The sequence below is a fragment of the Mustela nivalis genome, assembly GCF_964662115.1.
Source record: "Mustela nivalis genome assembly, chromosome: 8".
Taxonomy (NCBI): domain Eukaryota; kingdom Metazoa; phylum Chordata; class Mammalia; order Carnivora; family Mustelidae; genus Mustela; species Mustela nivalis.
In genome coordinates, this window is record NC_139027.1 from 76,879,097 (window position 1) to 76,897,382 (window position 18,286).

General features: G+C 54.7%; 1 protein-coding gene and 1 long non-coding RNA gene across 4 annotated transcripts; one reads left to right on the top strand and one right to left on the bottom strand.

The window, feature by feature from the left end:
- Positions 1-1,270: 1,270 nt before the first annotated feature.
- SIX2 (SIX homeobox 2) lies at positions 1,271-5,319 on the bottom strand. Of its 2 annotated transcripts, none has more exons than XM_082744370.1 (2): positions 4,646-5,319; positions 1,271-2,507 (listed from the first exon to the last, which is right to left on the bottom strand). In XM_082744370.1, the coding sequence occupies exons 1-2, from the start codon at positions 5,203-5,205 to the stop codon at positions 2,177-2,179; spliced, it is 891 nt and encodes a 296-aa protein (XP_082600496.1). In that variant the 5' UTR covers positions 5,206-5,319; the 3' UTR covers positions 1,271-2,176. The 2 variants fall into 2 exon arrangements, with proteins under 2 accessions (XP_082600496.1, XP_082600495.1); XM_082744369.1 differs by having other exon boundaries at positions 4,640-5,319.
- Positions 5,320-6,278: 959 nt separating this feature from the next.
- On the top strand, positions 6,279-18,020 carry LOC309871391. 2 transcript variants are annotated; one of them, XR_014315249.1, is made up of 5 exons: positions 6,291-6,389; positions 12,736-12,876; positions 16,175-16,318; positions 17,177-17,251; positions 17,755-18,020. It is a non-coding gene; the product is annotated as an uncharacterized lncRNA (long non-coding RNA). The 2 variants fall into 2 exon arrangements; XR_014315248.1 differs by lacking the exon at positions 12,736-12,876 and having other exon boundaries at positions 6,279-6,389.
- Positions 18,021-18,286: the final 266 nt, after the last annotated feature.

The following is an 18,286-nucleotide window of genomic DNA, read 5'->3' on the forward strand; positions in this document are numbered from 1 at the left end:
CCGGTGGGGCCCAAGCAGAGCAGTCTGAGCCTACTGGCGATTCCCTCGACCTTCAGGCCTGCACAGAGTAAAGGCAGAGGCATAGCTCCCCAACCAAGTGAGCCCGCCCAGCTGTCCGCGGCTGCCTGCATCTTGGCCAGAACGACTCCGCAGTACTCAGAAAAGAGGCGCTAAAGGGTCTTCAGCAAACGCTGATTTCATCAGGGAGGGAAGTCTCCAAAGAGGTCCCAGCACTCTAGGATCTCGCTGTTCGAAGAGCGCCTCATTCCCTCTTTCCCGTGGATTCCAGGAGGCATGCCTGCACCGAAACATCCTGGGCGCGGAGGAGGAACGTGTTCCGTGCCCACAGCCCATCATGACCCGAGACGCTAAAGCCACAACTTCCTCCTCGAGGAGTCCTGCACAGCTTGGAATCTGGCAGGATAGGCTTCCGAGCGCGGCTTAATGTGGAGGGTGAAAGGTGGACCGGGGCCCCAAAAGGGAGAGGCTGCTACAGGTTAATGTACCCATACTAGGGACCGACTGAGCACGGTATGCGGAGGCGCCCCCCCCCCCCCCGCGGGCACTGCCTTACGGGCCAAGCCCTGGTGCCCCCTGCTCCTATTAAAAACATGCGCCCACCGGCCAGGCCTCCACAGTCTCCTCAGGCTTCCCTTCTTGCCCCCTCCTTTCATCACAGTCCCAAAACGACCGATTTCAGAGCCTGGAGACCTTTCCTCTACATCCACACGCACCACCCGGGCTTTGCGCGGGCTCCGCGGCACTCCTTGGGGCCTGCGAACCTGCCCAGGGCATGCCATCAGGTTCTGCGGACTGCTGCCACCGCTGAGGAAGCCTACGTGGTCCGGTTTGTTCCCCAGCTCTGGCATCTCCAAACATGCATCCTTTCCTTGTTCAGCACACAGCTTCTCTTTTCTTACTCTCCTCCCGAAATGAAGAAAGAGCAGAGCGAGGGCCCTGCTCTGGTAATCGGGGGGAGAAGAGTCCCCAAGAGGAGACCACCCACCCCCTTCGTGCTTTTGAGGGAGTTTTCCCGACAGGAAAGCGGGAGGCAGGGCTTTGGGAGGGTGGGAGGAGGTTTCAGAGTTTTCGGTCCCTTCACCTTAAGGGCTGTTATGCGCCGTGAATGGGGGAAGGCGGCTCCCGATATCTGGGGCTCCTGGGACATCGCTGCCCAGAACGGTCCACCGGGGTGTCGAGTCCCTGTAGGGAAATCAGACACTGCTGCACTCCCGGATCACGGGCCTTGTGGTATATATCCATATATATATTTATGATTTCTAATTTTATTATAAAATAAAAGCAGAAATATTTCCCGAAGAACATTCACATGAGGGCGTAACAGGGAGACGGCAAGTCCGCGGCTCTGCCGGAGCACTGTGGCCCCAGCCCCGGGAGGAAGAGGAGAGAACGCGGCGGGCCTCACTGGAGAGAAACAGAGGGGCAAGCGCAAGGGCGCCGCTCCGAGTCCCCAGCACCCCGGTCCTTTCTCTTTCGCTTAAGTTATTAGCCGCGGAGCGGACACCTGCAGCCCCACTGAACCTTGGGGAGGGCCTCTGGAAAAGGCCTGGTTCCTCTGCTCTTCCCCTGCCACGTCCACCCGGGAAAGCGAGTTAGGAGGATGCAAATAGACTTCCCGGAAGGAGGAGAAAGGCTCGGGGGTACAGATCTTGGGGCCAGGAGAGCAAGGGGCCGGCCAGAGGAGAGATAGAAAAACAGAAATAGAGAAACAAAAACATACTGAGGGTGACAAGCCAGAAATATGGAGGGATCGGGACCAGGGAAAGCAAGAAGGGGACGGAGAGAGGACAAGAGAGAAGGAAGGGAAAGGAACTGGAAGAAAGAGCAGGGAAGGGAAAAGGATAAAAGGGATGAGAAGGTCAGGAGAGAGAATATGAGAATGTGTATAATTTATTCCCTTCCCAGGTTCAAGGCCAGATCCCAGGCCTCCAAAATGATCTCAGAAGCAACTTGTTGAAAACAAATCCCAGACGAAGGCCAAACCAAGAGCCATCCACCCTGCCCCCGCCGGCAGTTCGGCCGACAGTTCTGCCCGCTCAGCGAGTGGGACTTTCAGTACCTGATGGGGCTGCCGGCACAGGGCGCCCTCCCGACATTGTCTCTGCGGTCCCCAGCGCCAAGCCTGGAAGGCGAGCGCGTCGAGGCAGGCGGGGCTCTAGGAGCCCAGGTCCACGAGGTTGGCCGACATGGGGTTGAGGATGGAGTCCTGCAGGCCGTGGTGGTGCTGCAGCGGGTCCGCGCCGCCTCCGCCCGGCACGGGCACGGGTACGGCGCTGGGGCCGGGAGGGTGGCCCAGGCTGTGCAGGGACGGCAGCCCAGGGGGCGGCGGCGGGCTGAGCAGCAGAGCGGGGCTCGACGACGAGTGGTCTGGCGTCCCCGACGGCGTCTTCTCGTCCTCCGAGCTGCCTAGCACCGACTTGCCGCTGCCATTCAGCGACGCAGCCAGCGGGTTGTGGCTGTTGGAGTTGGAGTTCTCGCTGTTCTCCCTGCAAGTGCAGGAGCAAAGCGGCCGGGTCAGCGGGGAAACCGAGGCCGCTCGGCGCCACCGCGTCGCCCGGAGCCAGACCCCGCCGCTCGCCTCCGCGCCCGAGCCGCCGGGCGCTGCCCGCGGGTGTTTTCGGTTTCTACCATTTTCTCCGCCTGGCCTGGGGCTCTCGAGCTTTCTGCCGATTCTCTTACTCGCTCAGTACAAGATTTTCTCTCTCTTGTCCTTTTCTCTGTGCCATCTCTATCCCTTCACGTCTCTTGTTCTTAACCTCTTGAATATCTTTCCTGTTCTTTGTAGATTGCGGCCCTACCGCCCCCCCCCCCCGCCTTGCACTGAGTTGCTAACATTTCTTTGCCAGAGGAGAGGGGCCGCAGAGCAGGGCTCAGTAGAGTTGGGGGAGAAGGAGACAGGAAGGAAGGGAAGATGCCTGGATTTTCAGATGCTTGGCTCCCCAAACCAGAGTTGTTGAGTGGAGGTGGGGTTGGGAGAGCCAGGTGAAGTTAGAGCTCTCAAAGGCCTTCACCACTTAAGGGAAATCTCTGATTGAGGGTCAGGCTCCTGGAGCTAAGGGTCCTTTCTTTCTAGGTCCAAACTGGCAGGTCTTGTGAGGGCTCTCCTTGCTGGGCCCAAGGACAGGACAAAGCCCTCAGGTTTTGAGGCTGGCACAGTGCAAACTTCCGCTGGAAGACTGGAAGCTGGCGGCTTGGAGGGCAGCCCTTGGTGGGGGGGATTGCTAATCCAGGCCTAGACTTTTCCAGCATATAGAAACTGGAGGGTTCTGCCACTCTCACCTGGGGCCTGGCCTGAGAACCTGAGTTCTTCAGGAGTCTGGATGCATGCCAGGCTGGGTAGAGGGGGACCCCAGCAAGGAGAACCCATCTCCTGCTCTGCCTTTGACTGTCAGCCCGGACCAGATCGGGAGATTTGGAATCTTGGGTCACTTTTTTCTTCACTGGCTTCCCAAGACCTTCCTTTCTGTTTTCCTGGAGGGGAACTTCCTACATGGCTGGCAATGGAGAACTTCCAACTGTACATACCCTGACCTCATTGTCTGGGAGGCCAGGATCGGCCGGAAGCTCCCCCTTCCACTTTCAGAGATCTGGTTCCGCTGTTCATCAACACTCCGCTACCCAACCCGGACCCTAATCATTTACTCTGGGCTGCACCACGCCCTATACCCCCAACCCCAGGTGTCTCGTTTTGCTGTTACACTCAGGCTGGATTTCTGTTCCCACAACCGGTTTTTCTCCCATTTCCTCCTTCGTATTTGGGGTTCACAAGAGCCACAGGCTGGCAGTCACTAGGGCCTAATGGTCAACTGTTAGGCTGGTTCAGGAAGTCCTGGTTTCCTTGAGGACAAGGCAACTCCCAGCCCTTCTTCAGCTCTCAGTTCACCCCAGAACTACCAACCTCCCGCACTGTAGGGCCTGAGGGGAGAAGAGTCAAGAGCTGGACAGGCCAGGGAAGGACTGCTGGGTCCAAGAAGGCAGGAAAAAGGGCATGTGTTTCTCTTTGCTCTCCTACAGCTGACAATTCCTCCCAGTCTTGTTCCTCTTGGTCCTTCCTATAAAGGATAAAGTCTCCCTATCAACTTCCATATCCAGACAAGGACTATTCTTGCCCAGGCCCCTCCACGTGCAGGTCACACCAGGGAAGTATTAATCCCAGTCCTGACCCCTAATCTCACTTGGGCCTAGAGCCGAGTAAGACGAACAGGAAGTGCGCAGAAGTGCCCGTGAATTCGCACAGACAGCCCCAAATCTGCAGCCCTGAGAGAGTCCCCTCTGTCCTTCTGAAGACTGTCACACCCTGCCTGCTGTGTCCCCCATTGCACAGGATCCAGCCACTGTCTTGCTTTCGCCCCAAAGTTCGCTGCCTCTCCACTTTTCTTTGCAAGCGACCAGGGAGTGAGCTGACAACCTCCCCGATCGCTTTGCCCGCTTTAGACAAATTTCTGACCTCTCGGTCTCCCACCACAAGGCTGGCAGGGTCAGTCGAGGCTGCAGCTGGGACGTGGCAGGGACCGAGTATCCCGTTTAGGCCTTTTCCCAGGGGCTGCGCATACGCCCCGCGACCCCCACCCTGGAGCCCCGGGGGGGGGGGGGGGACTGGCGCCGAAGTTCTACTTACTCGTACCTTTCTTTGGCCTCCGCTGCCCGGTCGCGCTGCCGCCGGTTCTTGAACCAGTTGCTGACCTGCGTGGTGGTGAGGCCAGTGGCCTCGGCCAGCTCGCGCTTCTCGCGCGGTGAGGGGTAGGGGTTATGCGCGTACCACTCGCGCAGCACGCTGCGACTCTTTTCCTTGAAGCAGTAGCTGGTCTCCTCGCCGTCCCAGATGGAGCGCGGCAGCGGAAACTTGCGGCGCACGCGGTATTTGCCCACGGCGCCCAGGGGCCGGCCGCGCAGCTTCTCCGCCTCGATGTAGTGCGCCTTGAGCCACAGCTGCTGCAGCTTGGCGTGGTTGTGCGGCGAGAACTGGTGGCTCTCCAGGATCTTGTAGAGCTCGCGGAAGTTGCCGCGGTGGAAGGCCACCACCGCCTTGGCCTTGAGCACACTCTCATTCTTGTGGAGGTGCTCGCAGGCGGGCAGCGACCACAGGAAGCGGCCCAGCCGCTCGATGTTGCCGCCCTGCTGCAGCACCTCGCACACGCACGCCACTTGCTCCTGCGTGAAGCCGAAGGTTGGCAGCATGGACATGGTGCCGGCTGCGCCCCCGCCCGCCCGCGCGCGCCCTCACCGCGCTGCGCTGTCCGGCATGGGCGCCTCCCCGCCGGGCCGTCCGCGCCGAGAGGCGGGCGGGGCTGCCCCCCCGGCCCCGCGCGGTCTCCCGGCGAACTCCGAGTCACTGCAGCCCGTCCCGGCGCCGGCCGCAGCTGCCGCGCTCCTCCGCGCCCCCGCCGCCTTCGCGCCTAGCCTGCGCCCTCGTCCAAGCCCGGGGGTCGCCCGGGGCGCCGCTCCGCATGCTCCGCGCCCGCCCGCCGCTCCCTCGCTCGTTTCTCGCTCGCTCTCCCTCCCGTCTAGCTCGCTCGCTGCTTTTTTAATAATATTATTCTAAGCGGGCATGAGGCGCGGCGGCCCGCGCCCTGATTGGTCTGGTTATCTGACCCGGGGCCTGCCAGCGCCAGACAATAGTCGGAGTCAAATTATTCGCCATGGAGACGCTGTCAGTCACTGGTAACCCGAGCCCCGGCGGGTCGGGCGGCTCCCCCCGGCCGGCTCCGCTGACAGATCGCCGGGCTCAGCGCAAAGCCGAGGGCGGCCCGAGACGCGAGCGGGAGGTGCTCCAAGAACCTGGGAGGAGGAGAGGACCGGGCGGGGGCCGGCGGCGGTGGTGATTGACGGGGCGGACGCCCAAAGAGCAAGGGAGAGGACGGGCACGGGAAGGGGGAGGCGGAGTGGAAACGCAAGGAGAAGAAAAGGGGAGGATCAAGGTGGGGAGGGAAGACGGGAGAGGAGAAGGTGGGGAACTGTTTAAGGGGTGCTGGGAGGAAGAGGAGTGAGAAGGGTGGAGGGTACCTCGAGGGGGAAGAAACTTAGAACAGCTTTCTCGAGGCCCCACCGGGTGCCCTACCCCCACTTCAGGTCTTCAGCCTCCTCCCGGGCCTGCGTTTTGGGGATAGATTCTGCCCTGGAGCGGACCAGTAGGATGGGAGAGTTTGGAAGTGCTTGGGCGCCTCTCAAAAGATTTGGTTTTTCCTCCTGACAGCGCCCCGCCCCCATCCTAGGAACTCCGGACCTGGGCGGTCTTCGAGGGAAAGGGGGAGGGAGTAGGAGACAGAAGTGGAGAAGATTTGGCAGTGGCCGCAGGCGGACGCCTGAGAATCAACTTCTTGGAGGATCCCGCCTTTCCTCTTTCTCCTAACGCGGCCGGCTGCCCCGAGGTCGGTACCGCCCCAGCTCTGTGCTTTCTGCTCTTTGCCGGGCAGGGACTCACACTTAACCCTAAGGGTACCACGGCCCAGGAAACGCCAGGCACTAACTTGGGGCCTCTAAGAAAAGTGACTCCTGTCTGCTGCGCCAGCAGTCTGCTCACGGGGAGGCGAGGGCATAGAGTCTAGGACGCCCGTGGCCTTCGCCGGTGGGTGGTCCGGGAGGGCAGAGTAGGCGCAAGACTTGTCCCACCCTCTGGCCTCTGAGCTCGGACTTGGCTTCGGGCATCTCCAGCCTGGGAACCAGATCTCGGAGCTCCGGAATAAGGGTCTTAAAAAGGGAATCCTGGTTTTTTCGTGTGTGTCTCTATAAGGGAGTGCATGGAAGCAGTGGTGCTGGTTCTCCTGGAGGAGGACATGGAAAAGTAGGTGGAAGATCTGGAGTTGGAAGGCGGGGGAGAGGGGTGCTGCTGCTGTTTCTACGGTTTTGAAAAACCCGGGGCTTAGCTTCTTCCCCGACTGGTCCTTTTCATTTCGGTTTCCTGGTCTTTGCTCTGAGCTGTTGGGAGGCCAGAGTCAACTCTGCTTCCAGTTCCAGGACCCAGGCCAGCACAGAGCCTGGACTCTGCCCTCAGCTTAGAACTGTGGAACCTTTGTCTAGGCCACAAATCTCCCCCACCCCATCCTTTAAAATTTTCTCTGGAGGTTGTGCTAGGAGCACCAGATGGGCGTCCAGAACCTTGGGTTCAAGTTTTTGCTTTGCTTGGTGTCTAGGAGAAAAGTCAGAGTTTATTTCATCTCCTTAGTGAGATTTCCAGAAGTTTCCCCCTGCTTTATCAGTCTAGAAGTCCTCTGGGGGAGTTGCAGGCATGAAAGAGTGGAACCCTGAGACTCACGCTAAGACTTGCTTTTGGAGGCCTCCTGGGTGTGTGTTATGAGATCAGGGCTGTAATAGTAGGTTCCAAGCCAGTGCTAGGGACAGCTCCCTGTAGACATGCAGGTAGCATCTTCCGATGTGTCTATTGGGTGGGAGGAGCCCTGCTGCATCCAGGCCACTCTATCCCCAGTCCTGTGTGCTGCTACCCGGGATTCACACAACAGTCAGTCTTAGAGGCCTCTGGAAGACATGGCAAAGTATTTCTCCCCGGCTGCACTAATGTTCACAGTCTACCTTGCTGACCCCCAAGAATGGGCAGCCTACTCTTTCCAAGACCTCATCTTCAGCCACATGGTTAATGATAGGAAGTTGGTCCAAGCTCTCAACCATGGCCATCTTACATCTTGGCAAGGTCAGGCTGGGCTGAGGGGGAGTGGGGACCACTCACCATGTGAGTGGGCTTAGGCAGTAGATTCTTGATATAAGACTGGGCTTATGATCTGTTCCACTTCACTTTCTCTCACTAGTAGATGAGGCTTGTGTGATCTTTCTTGTGTCCCTGCTGATTCTGGGGAGGGCTGGGTCTGAGAATCCTCAGCTTGAAAAGGCAAGTGAATTTTGCAGCTTTAGCCTGAACTTCCACCATGAATCTACCCCTTCCTGGTCTGTTGGAACTTCAGGATTGAACTTCCCCCAGAGCTGGGTTCTGCCCTGGTCAGCTAAGGCATGTTTTCTGAAACTTCAGACTCACTGTTCTTTCCAGCTTTGCCTTTTTTGGGACCCCTGGCTGCCAAGCCCCAGAGTCACCCGTGCCAAAAGCATAGCCGTGGACCTGGATAATATCATGTGCGCCATGTGAAAAGTCATCACAGAGCAAGCATGGAAAACCTGGAACACCATGACCCAATGTCTGGGTGTATGTGCCTATGCCACCAGCTCTCCCCTTCCCTCCATATCGTAGGAAACTGGCTCTAGCAGGTCTGGGCTAGAACCTCTTGTTAGCAGGGACAGCTGAGTGCCTGCCCTATAAAGGTTACAAGCTCAGCTAGACTCTCCACCATCTGAAGCCCCCTCTCTGCCTTGCCCCCTTGCTGGTAGTATTTGCCACAGGACAGAGCACCTGGCAGTATTTGGGTGAGGTGAGTTAAGGCAACCTTGGCTTCAGGTTCCAATGCTCAGAGCAGCTGCTGGAGAAGCCTTGGTTCTAACCCACCCCAATCTATCCAATCCCATATTCCTTCCATCTGAAGACATGCTGGGGAGGTCTGCACTGGTCACTTCATCAGGCACAAATAAGACAGGTTCTATGGTGGGGAAGGGGAAAACTTGTAGGTAGGTGGAAATTGGGCACTCACTGAAATGTGTCCTTTCGCCTCCAAGGTGTGCTGGAGGTCCCATGGGATCACACTTTCTGGAAGGCAGCAGTGCAGGTACATAGGTGAACTCACTGACAGACTGTCCCTGCCCCTTGCTCAGGAACAGTCTGGGGGCTTTTGTGTCTGGAACTCCCCAGAGCAAGGCCCCAGCAACCACCCCGCCCCCACAGATGGCACCTGATGCCCAGTCCAGTGCTAGCATATTGCCCACTAACAGAACTTCTTCAGAAAGGAGAATGCAACCTCACCAGCCTCCTAGGGGCTTCCCTGATCTTGGGTTGAGGCCATTTGGGAAAGAACGGGGTGATGTAGGAGGAGCTGCTTGAAGGCTATTTCCAACGCTAGCAGAGGAAGGAGCGAGGGGGCGGGGTGCTCGGTGTCAAAACGGAAGGCCAGAAACGGTTTTTTAAATCTTTACTTTTTCCAGTCTTTGAAGGCTGCAGACCACCCCCCACCCCCACCCCTTAACCTGAGTCAGGACATACTATGGCTTTGGAGCCGCCAATCCCTGGGGACCTCCCCATAGCGCAGGTCGCACCAGGTTGCGACATCTGGGACATCGCTGCCAGGGGTGGGGGTGGAGGTGGTGAGCGTCAGCGCCCCCTATTCCCGCAGCACCCTAGCTGAGACCTGGCCTCCCACATCCGCCTAGACCGCTGCGCGTTTCGTTGCAAGCGGGCAAGTGGCGCAGGGCCGGTGTTCGCTGAGGCTCCCGCGGCCTCCCTGCGGCGGGGCCCTGGGCCCTAGGGCCCCTCAGGTTGCATGGCGGCCCCGTGGTCGGGGGAGACCCAGAGTAGTATTTGCAAAACCCGGCACTCCACGGTTTTCTGTGTTGCCCAACGTTTGGGGGCAGTCAAGGCGCAGGCATTCCACTCACATAAATCTCCATTTCAGAAAGTGACCCCCCAAGGCATCCCAACCCCGGGAAAGGTTTCGCGCTGGACTCCCAGCGTTAGCCCTCCAGAAAAAGCGCGACTCGGGGCGTCACCGACGCCGCATGTGCCTGGCACGGTCACAAGCCCCTCAGGGCCGGAGTAGCAGGGTCCCTCTCTGGGCCTTTTGTTCCACACCCACGAGGCGGCCTAGAAGGCCCTCCCGAGACAAACCCTGGCAAACTAGTGGTTCGGAGGTCGCGGGCTCACAGGGATTCTTGTTCCAACGAAAAGAGTGAGAACTAGGGCTGGGGTCCCGTTTGGAGGCCGGCAAATCGGTGACTCAGCCCGAGAAGGCACCAGCACCGAGAAAGACCAAGCGGGACCTGAGGCGGGTACCCAGGCCCAGGGCGCTGTCCGCCCTCGGATGGCGCCCAGCCTGGCTCTCTCTGCCTTCTCTCCCCGCCCGCGGTCGCGGTCAGGGCTGGAGTCCCTTCCTGCCTGCGCCACGCTCCCTCCCGGGCTGGCAGGGGAACTGGCAGGGTACACCGGGCCCCTTCGCCGGCGGAGAGGTTGTTGGGGTGTGGGCACGGCGGGCCGGGCATCCGGGTGAGGCGGCCAGGCTCTCGGTTTTGGGTTAAGGAAGCAGCCTAAGTCCGCCGCCCGATTTTTGTTCTTGGGGTTTTGTTTGTTTGTTTGTTTGTTTGTTTGTTTTTCTTCTTTCTTTTGTGTGGGCCCGAGAGGGCCTTTGCGTCCTTAAACCTGCCTTGGCCAAGTTTGCCCGAGAGAGCCCCCAAGCGGCAGGTCCCAGAGTCAGGGTCGTTGGGTGGGTGCGCAGTAGTCCCCAGGCCTCTAGTGGAGGAGGGAGAGGGCGCCAGGAGGGCCAGATGGTGCCTCAGTACCCACCGGCCGCCAGCACTAGCTGAACGTTTGCGCTGGCAGAGAGGCCACTAGAAGTAGGGCGCATTGGGGATGTGCGCTCCCTTGGGGTGCACTAGTTTGCCAGGGTTTGATCGCAGGACCTCTGGGGAACAGTCACTGGCTTTTAACCCTGTTATCTCCACCACCTCTACCCACCTGCGTGTCCTCCCCTCCTCCGGGAATCCGGATCTGCCTTGCACACAGTGGGTGCCCAGGAAATGTTTGAATGGATGCCTGAATGACCAGTGGAATTTGACTGACAGCTGCAACTGCCGAGTACCAGGCCAGTAGAAAAAACGGCCTTTTTCCTCTTCTTTTCTCCTGTTCTTCCCTCCCAGCTCTCCTCCTCTTTGTAGGGGAAGTCTCAGAGACATTTGCGGGCTTCCTCCAACCAGAAGCACTAGGAGCCAGAGAGTCTCTGTAGGGCCACATAGAAACTGCAGACTGTACTCGCGGCTGTTAGAAATTCTTTCTAACTGCCTGTAGCGTTACCAGGTTCCCTTGGGTTGCAGGAAAGAAAGTTTTCTAAGTCGAGCTGGTCTAATTTTTCTGGGGCTGCTGTCTTTAGTTGCATTTCCTTAGTTACTTTACAAAAATCCTCTGTAGGCAACGTGTAGATCAGGTTTCCTATAAGAAGTGACTTTTTTTTTTCTTCTTTCCATTACCTGTGAGAAATTCTATCCGGGAGTAGGGATTCCTGGCTTGGCACTTCTCTCTCCTGCAGTATCTATTTTGATTAGCATTAATTACAATGCATCAACCCCACTCATCAGTGATACCCCCGCCCCCTGGCTAGTGACTGCTGTTGGCTCTCCCGATTTGGGTGGCACCTAGGCAAGAGGGCACTCTCCCCCAGCCATTGGAAGCAGCCACACAGGGCTTTCCACCAAGTTCTGCATCTTTTAAAGGGAAGCTGAAAAAAGCCAGATTGTTCTTAACTTGGAAATCTAATACTTTATTTTGTTGTCTCTGTGAATTAAGGCTAAAATCCTGGGGCTGTTTCTGATCGAAGAATGTGTGCTAATTAATTTATGCACCGTGCTGTGAAAACGCTCTAATAAAGTCAGTAGAAACAAGATACAGCCCTGCTGGGGAGGGCACAGAGCTTAGGAAAACCTGTGTGCGAGGCTGTTGCAGAAGGACCAGGACAATGTCAGCCTCAAATAGATGTCCTCTGGTAGCACTGTGGCATCGAGTTTTTGATGACAGGTGTGGCTGGCCCTCTGGCAATTACCATCTTTGTTCCAATCTTTCTAGTATAGTTGCACTGTTAGTAAATGCTCACCGTTGGGGACAGTGGTGTGGGTGGAACAGAGGGCATGGGCTTTGTTGTCAGACAGAACTGGGTCCTTGGTCCAGACCCATCACTGTAGTAAATTACTCACTCTTGGAGCCTGTTTTGCTCATTTGGAAAATGAGAATAATTACCCAGGGCTTGGTGCACAATAAGCATTCAACAACAATTTCTTGTTGAATTGAATACAGTTGCATTTGGGATTAGGGATAAAGTTTACACAACATCTGGTTCACAATAGGTGCTTAATAACTAAGGCTTCTGTTACCGGGATGTGATGGGTTAGTGTGTTTGCATAATTACATACAATCGATGTTATTTCAGAAAGCACTTGTCTTAAGTGTCAAAAGGCAGATTTAATTTCCAGGTGACAAATATTATCAGACCTCTGTGGAATGGACAGAACTGGGCTAAGCACTGTGGGAAATGTTCAGAGATGTGGCTGGAGGCCCTGGAGCAGTTGGAATCCTGGAACTTGCACACAGGAGACTACCTGGATCTCTGCAGCTCACCACCTGCAGCAGCTTTGCTCGAGGGCAGGGTTTGGAGTCAGGCTATCTGCTTAAACACTGCCTCCGCCCCTTAGTAACAGTGTGACCCAGTGTGACCAAAGGTAAGTCACTTAATCTTATGGAGTCAGTTTGCCAGTCCAGGGAGAATTAAAAAGTTGGTGTAACGGGGAGCCTGGGTGGCTCAGTGAGTTAAGCCTCTGCCTTTGGCTCAGGTCATGATCTCAGGGTCCTGGAATTAAGACCCGCATCAGGCTCTGCTCAGCGGGGAGCCTGCTTCCTTCCTCTCTATGCCTGCCTCTCTGCCTACTTGTGATTTCTCTGTCAAATAAATAAAAATAAAATCTTAAAAAAAAAAAAAAGTTGGCGTAAGAAACACGTTGTTCCCAGGGTTTGGGGAAGACAAGATGAACTAACTAATGTATGTGAAAAGGCTGGGTCCCTGTTTGGAGATGGACAGGAGAACTTCAGCTGCCATAATGTTTTGCATTATCTTATGATGTTTCCAGGATTTTGGTCTCATTAAGACAAGTCTCAGAAATCAAACGACAGCTGCATGCAAGTGTGACATAGCATGTTCCTATGGGGTCGAGACCAAGGCTGCTGCTTCTGTTGTTTTGTTCTCACAAAGCCTAATGAGAGCTCCACAGGCAAGTGTGGATTTTGTGTTGTGACCTTGAGTAAATGCCCACCCCTCAACTCCTTCCTCATCAGTCCTCCGGGCCCCAAGATGGAGCCTGTTATGGCTTAAAATGAAAAATAGCTTCTGCTAAGAGAGTATCCTTTATGCACAGAGCAGTATACTAGTGTATAATGGGTACCATAATCCTATGAAATGGGTATTATCAGCATTTATGGAGGAGAAGACAGGCTCAGAGGCTAAGCAACTTGACCAACTTACCATACAGATGGTAAAGAGCCTATGAAATTTCAGTCCTGGATGCCAAAACCCGTAGTAAAAACCAAAACTAATTGCCGTTAGTTCCTCTCTAATGGCAACAGGATCATAATAATAGGAAGAATTTGCTGAATGCCTATTATGTGCCAGGAACTGTGGTATCTCACATAACCTCGAAACACCTCCATGAGCTAGGCGTAACTCCTAGCTCTGTTTCACAGGTGGTGACACTGAGGGGCAGCTATCAGAAAACCCGAGTACTTCCATCTGGGTCGTTTGGCTCTGACCCACTTGACTGGGACAGCTTTTTACCAAGCGCTCTCCCTTCACCCCTTAAGCCTTTCCACTCCAAGCTCAGGTTCCCTGGGCACTTCCAGCTCCCAGTGGTTGAGAGGTCCTTGCAGGTGTCAGGAAGATGGTTCTAGGTTCCAGGAAGAGCCATCTCTGCCTAACTCAGATTCCAGCCCCCAGGCCATGGGGTTTGTGGCCTTCAGTCTTTGTTAGCCCTAGCTGGGCAGGAGCCCACTGTGACCAGAGCAAGCTGGATGGCAGCCTCAGTCCACAGCTAGTAAAGTTGGGATGGACTCAGGGTCCCATTGTGCCTGGGGTGAGCTTGGGGGACTCTGGGAATTAAGTGTCTAAGTCAAGGTATTTTGGGATACAAGCCACGGAAATCCACTCAGACTAACAGGAGAAACAAAAGAATAAATTTATTATAAGGATTCAGGAGTAGCATGTGGCTTCAAGGGCAGGGAACACCACTGTCCTTAACAGGGTGAAGCCAGAAGCTGGACAGTAGTTCAAGAAATCAAGGCTCTTCCTCCCCCCCAGTGGCAGAGCAGTCTCTCCTCTGCTCCCCTCTGAGCATCCTTGTTTTCTCTCTGAAGAGCAGCTTTCCCTGATGCCACTCCGTTTAATACTTCCCCAGCTTTTCATTGAGCCCCTGATTCAGCCACTCAGGAGGCACTCTAAACTCTCTGTTGGAGGTTCAGAATTTGGGGTGGGGGGGAATGGAGAGAAGGAGAGGAAGTTGGAGGGGAGAGGGAGAGAGAGAAGTGGGGAAGAGGGAGAGAGAGAGGGAAAGGCAGGGGGTGGGGGAGAGGGAATCTTATAGGCTTATCTTGGGCCCAGTGATTCCCACTGCAGTCAGGGATGTTGGGTGGGTGGGTGGGACTCTGGTCCCCTACCCAATCTGCAGGGACTGTGAACCCAGACCTGGCAGAATGAGGTGATGAGTGGACTACTGTTCTAGTCTGCTATGGAATGTAGACGTCTAGCACTTAGTACATAAGAGCCATCAAGCAGATGTTGGTTCCTTTGCTTCTCCTTCTTCTAAACTTCCCAGCGTGATGTTTTTTCAGTCCTTCAATCAAGAATCATCCAGAGCCACCAACTTAGAGCACAGATGTGACTGGGCGACTCTGTGCTTAAATTCCTCTAATGCCACCCATTCACCTCAGGATGAATTCCAGACCCCTTAGCTTGGTTTCTGAGGCCCCTTGTCATCAGACTCTGTGCACGTATCCAGCTCATCTCGCCACACTGCCCACTTCCTACTCAAGGCTTCAGCCATCTGGAGTGATTTCCACGGACTCTTCCACTTCTGTGATATGTGTCTATCATCACCCACTTATTCCTTTATGGGAGAAGCCTAAGTCTCTGCCTCATTGAGCCTGGGCTTGGCCGCATGACCAACTTGACCAACGAAATGGGAGTGGATGAACAGAAGCCCTTAGAGACATTGCAAGTTGCCGCCAGGGCTCTCTCTTCTTCTGCCCTCATTCCCCCAGACAGGTGCCTCTCTAGCTTGTGTGACGGGGTGAAAAAGAAGAGGGAGCAGAGCCCCAATTCAAAGCAGAGTCACATGTGGCCTGCCGCCTCATACTCACATGAGAACTTAATTTCTGAATTCACGGGGACAATTTCACCCTTGGTGGGTTGGTGAATATACCTCTGGTTATCCCCAAACCAGTTCTGTCTGAGAATTTAGTCATAATTGGGGGCTTGGGGGAAAAAGATTTAGCTGGTAAGAGGTAGAAGCTAGAATTGGAAAGGGCAAATACATCCAGTGACTGAGGTTTTCCCTTTCTGAATAGCAGGCGTTCTTCATTAGAAAAATTTGTATGCTCAACATGCTGCAGACTTTGTGGCTACTTAGAACGGGGCTGGAATAAGGCCATTCTTTTTTTTTTTTTTTTTAAGATTTTATTTGTTAATTTGACAACAGAGATCGCAAGTAGGCAGAGAAGGAGGCAGAGAGAGAGGAGGATGCAGGCTCCCTGCTGAGCAGAGAGCCCCATGTGGGGTTCGATCCCAGGACCCTGAGATCATGACCTGAGCCAAAGGCAGAGGCTTTAACCCACTGAGCCACCCAGGCGCCCCAAGGCCATTCTTAAGAAATCTGTAGTTTCTATTTTTTTTTAAAGATTTTATTTATTTATTTGACAGATAGAGATCACAAGTAGGCAGAGCAGCAGGCAGAGAGTGAGGAGGACACAGGCTCCCTCCTGAGCAGAGAGCCCGAGGTGGGGCTTGATCCCAGGACCCTGAGATCATGACCTGAGCCGAACCAGAGGCTATTAACCCACTGAGCCATGCACGTGCCCCTGTAGTTTCTATTTTTTTTTAAATATTTTATTTGCTTATTTATTTGTTTGACAGAGAGAGACACAGCGAGAGAGGGAACATAAGCAGGGGGAGTGTGAGAGGGAGAAGCTGGCCTCCCGCTAAGCAGAGAACCCGATGTGGGGCTCGATCTCAGGACCCCGAGATCATGATCTGAGCCAAAGGCAGATACTTAACAACTGAGCCATCTAAGGGCCCTGGAATCTGTAATTTCTACTAGATTTTCCTCCCTTAGCTCATATTTAACCTGAGACTTTTCTGGAAGGTCAAATATCATCCAGATCAATACTAACAATGCCCACCAGCAATTCAGTTCAATTCAATGTTATCCCATTCTGGCCAATGAAACAAATATACTTTTTTCCCTAAAGTACCAGTCTAAGGAGTATTCGAATTGCTTCTACTCATGTCTGACTCTGTGCTAGGCTCTGTGAGGGCGAGAAGAGAAGAGGACGCCATACTGTCTTCTAGAAGTTAATGGCCTGGTTGGCCAACAGAACCGGGCTCTGAGAAGCGATTGAAAATGGCCGGGCACAGAGGCGGAGAGAGAGAAAATATTGTATGTCCAGGTGAGCAAGGAAACCTTCTTTGAAAAGGTGGTCTTGAGAGGGGTTGGAACAACAGGGAGAAATAAGAAAGAGGGCGCAAGACATGGGTGAGACAGACTAAAGTCTGGCTGAACCTTCTTGACCTACCTGGGCTCTGCCCGGGCAGGCCCCCGCGGGTTTGCGTTCATCACCTTTCTTCTTCCAGCTCCCCAAAGTGAGACAGTGAGATTTCTGGGAAAAGTCAAAATATGTAGGAATATTCAGGATCCACTGATGCACGTTTATTCTGGGTCCATCGGGTTACAGCCGGGGATGGCAAATGCAGTCTTAGGGCAGAGAAAGGACTCATGTTTGCAGTGGAGCTTGAGAACCATACAAGATGCTGAAACTATTCTGAAGAGCCGTAGCTCCCTAGCTCCAGGGCTCAGAGATCCCATTGGAAATTCGAGGAAAGCCCTCTTCCTAAGAAAATGCCCATATGCACATGCACACAGAAGGCGGCATTCTCTTGCAGGAATTCAGACCCCAGGCCCCCAGCCTTGAGCTCCCACTGGATCTGTGATGTGGGCAGCTGGAAAGACTTCTGGGCCACAGCCAAAAGCTGGGGGCCTGGTGCTTCCTGGGAGTTTCCAGCAACCCTTTTTGTGGGTCAAGGGCAGAGCCTTTGTCTCCCTTCACAGCCACTAGCCTGACAAACACAAGTGGATAGAAAAATCTTTGCACTCATCCACCCAATGCCACAGCACCAGGGGCAGTGACCATGATCAAGGGCAGGTACCATTTTTAGCTTTTAGGTAACATGGTCGATTTTCTTAAACACCAAATATTTCCCCTTTCCGATAGCTGTTCAAAATTAACTGAGTAATTTCTCCCTCACAGCCCTTGTCCATCCTTGAACACGGAAATGGCCCAGCATGCCGAGGGTGCCATATCCCAACAGGAGCTCAAAAACAGGTCTTTTTTTAAATTTATAAGTAATCGCTTTTATTGCACATTTTACTATGTTTTACTATGTGCTGACACCGAGCAAGGGGCTTTAGACTCAGCATTTCACTGATTTCCCTGACAACCCTCTGAAGCAGATACCATTATTAGGCCCATATTACAGATGGGGAGGCCAGTGCTTGGGGTTAAGTTACGGGAGGTTGAGTTACCAAAGTGGCAGAACAAGGAGTTGAACCGAGGTCGGCTGGCAAAGTCTGAGCCTGTAACCACTGGCCTGTATTGCTCCTCTGAGCAGTAGAACTCTTCAGTTAAGGTTGAGTACATTGGCTATGACTGGGTGGGAGCAGAGGGGAGCCCACCCAGATGCCAGGAGGGCTAATGGGTGCCTGTTCGATGGAGCGTTGCTGTCAGGCTGGGGCCCTCTGCCCCCTCGGGGCCATTCCCCAGGACAACCTGAACCCGGCTGTGAGGCCAAGCTAGTGCAACACCACCTCACTGGTATTTTCTTTCAGCCAGGGCAGGGGCAGGAGGAAGCCGTCCTGTTGAAGTAATTGGCTCATTCTGGAATGGAGATTCATTTCCGACTGCGCAGCAACACCCCACCCCCCTCCGCCGGGCTGACCAAGCTGGCTGATGTGTCAGAGGGAGGATATTTTCCTAAGGATGAACTGTTCTTGAATGTTTCCTGCTGCTGCACAGGTCTCCCTTTTGCAGACCCGGGACACCTCCCTCGACTGCCAAATACATCTAAATGAAAATAAAGCCCCTCGATGCAAAACCCCAGACTTTCAGGAATGAGCTGGACATGGGGGCAGGCGTAGTGTGCTCTCCATACCTCGCCCATGGTGGAAGCTGAGAAGTATTTAATTTGATCCGAGCACATTTCCTTCAGGGTCTGGAGGTGTGCTGGGGACTTGGTCTGGGGTAGGAGGTCCTCGGGCTTTTGCTCACGATCCCTCCTTAAACAGTCAGTCACTCCGTGATGATGCTGACTGAGGGGGTCCGCGGGCAGCGTCCAAGTTAGCTGTGAATTTGGGAGGGAAA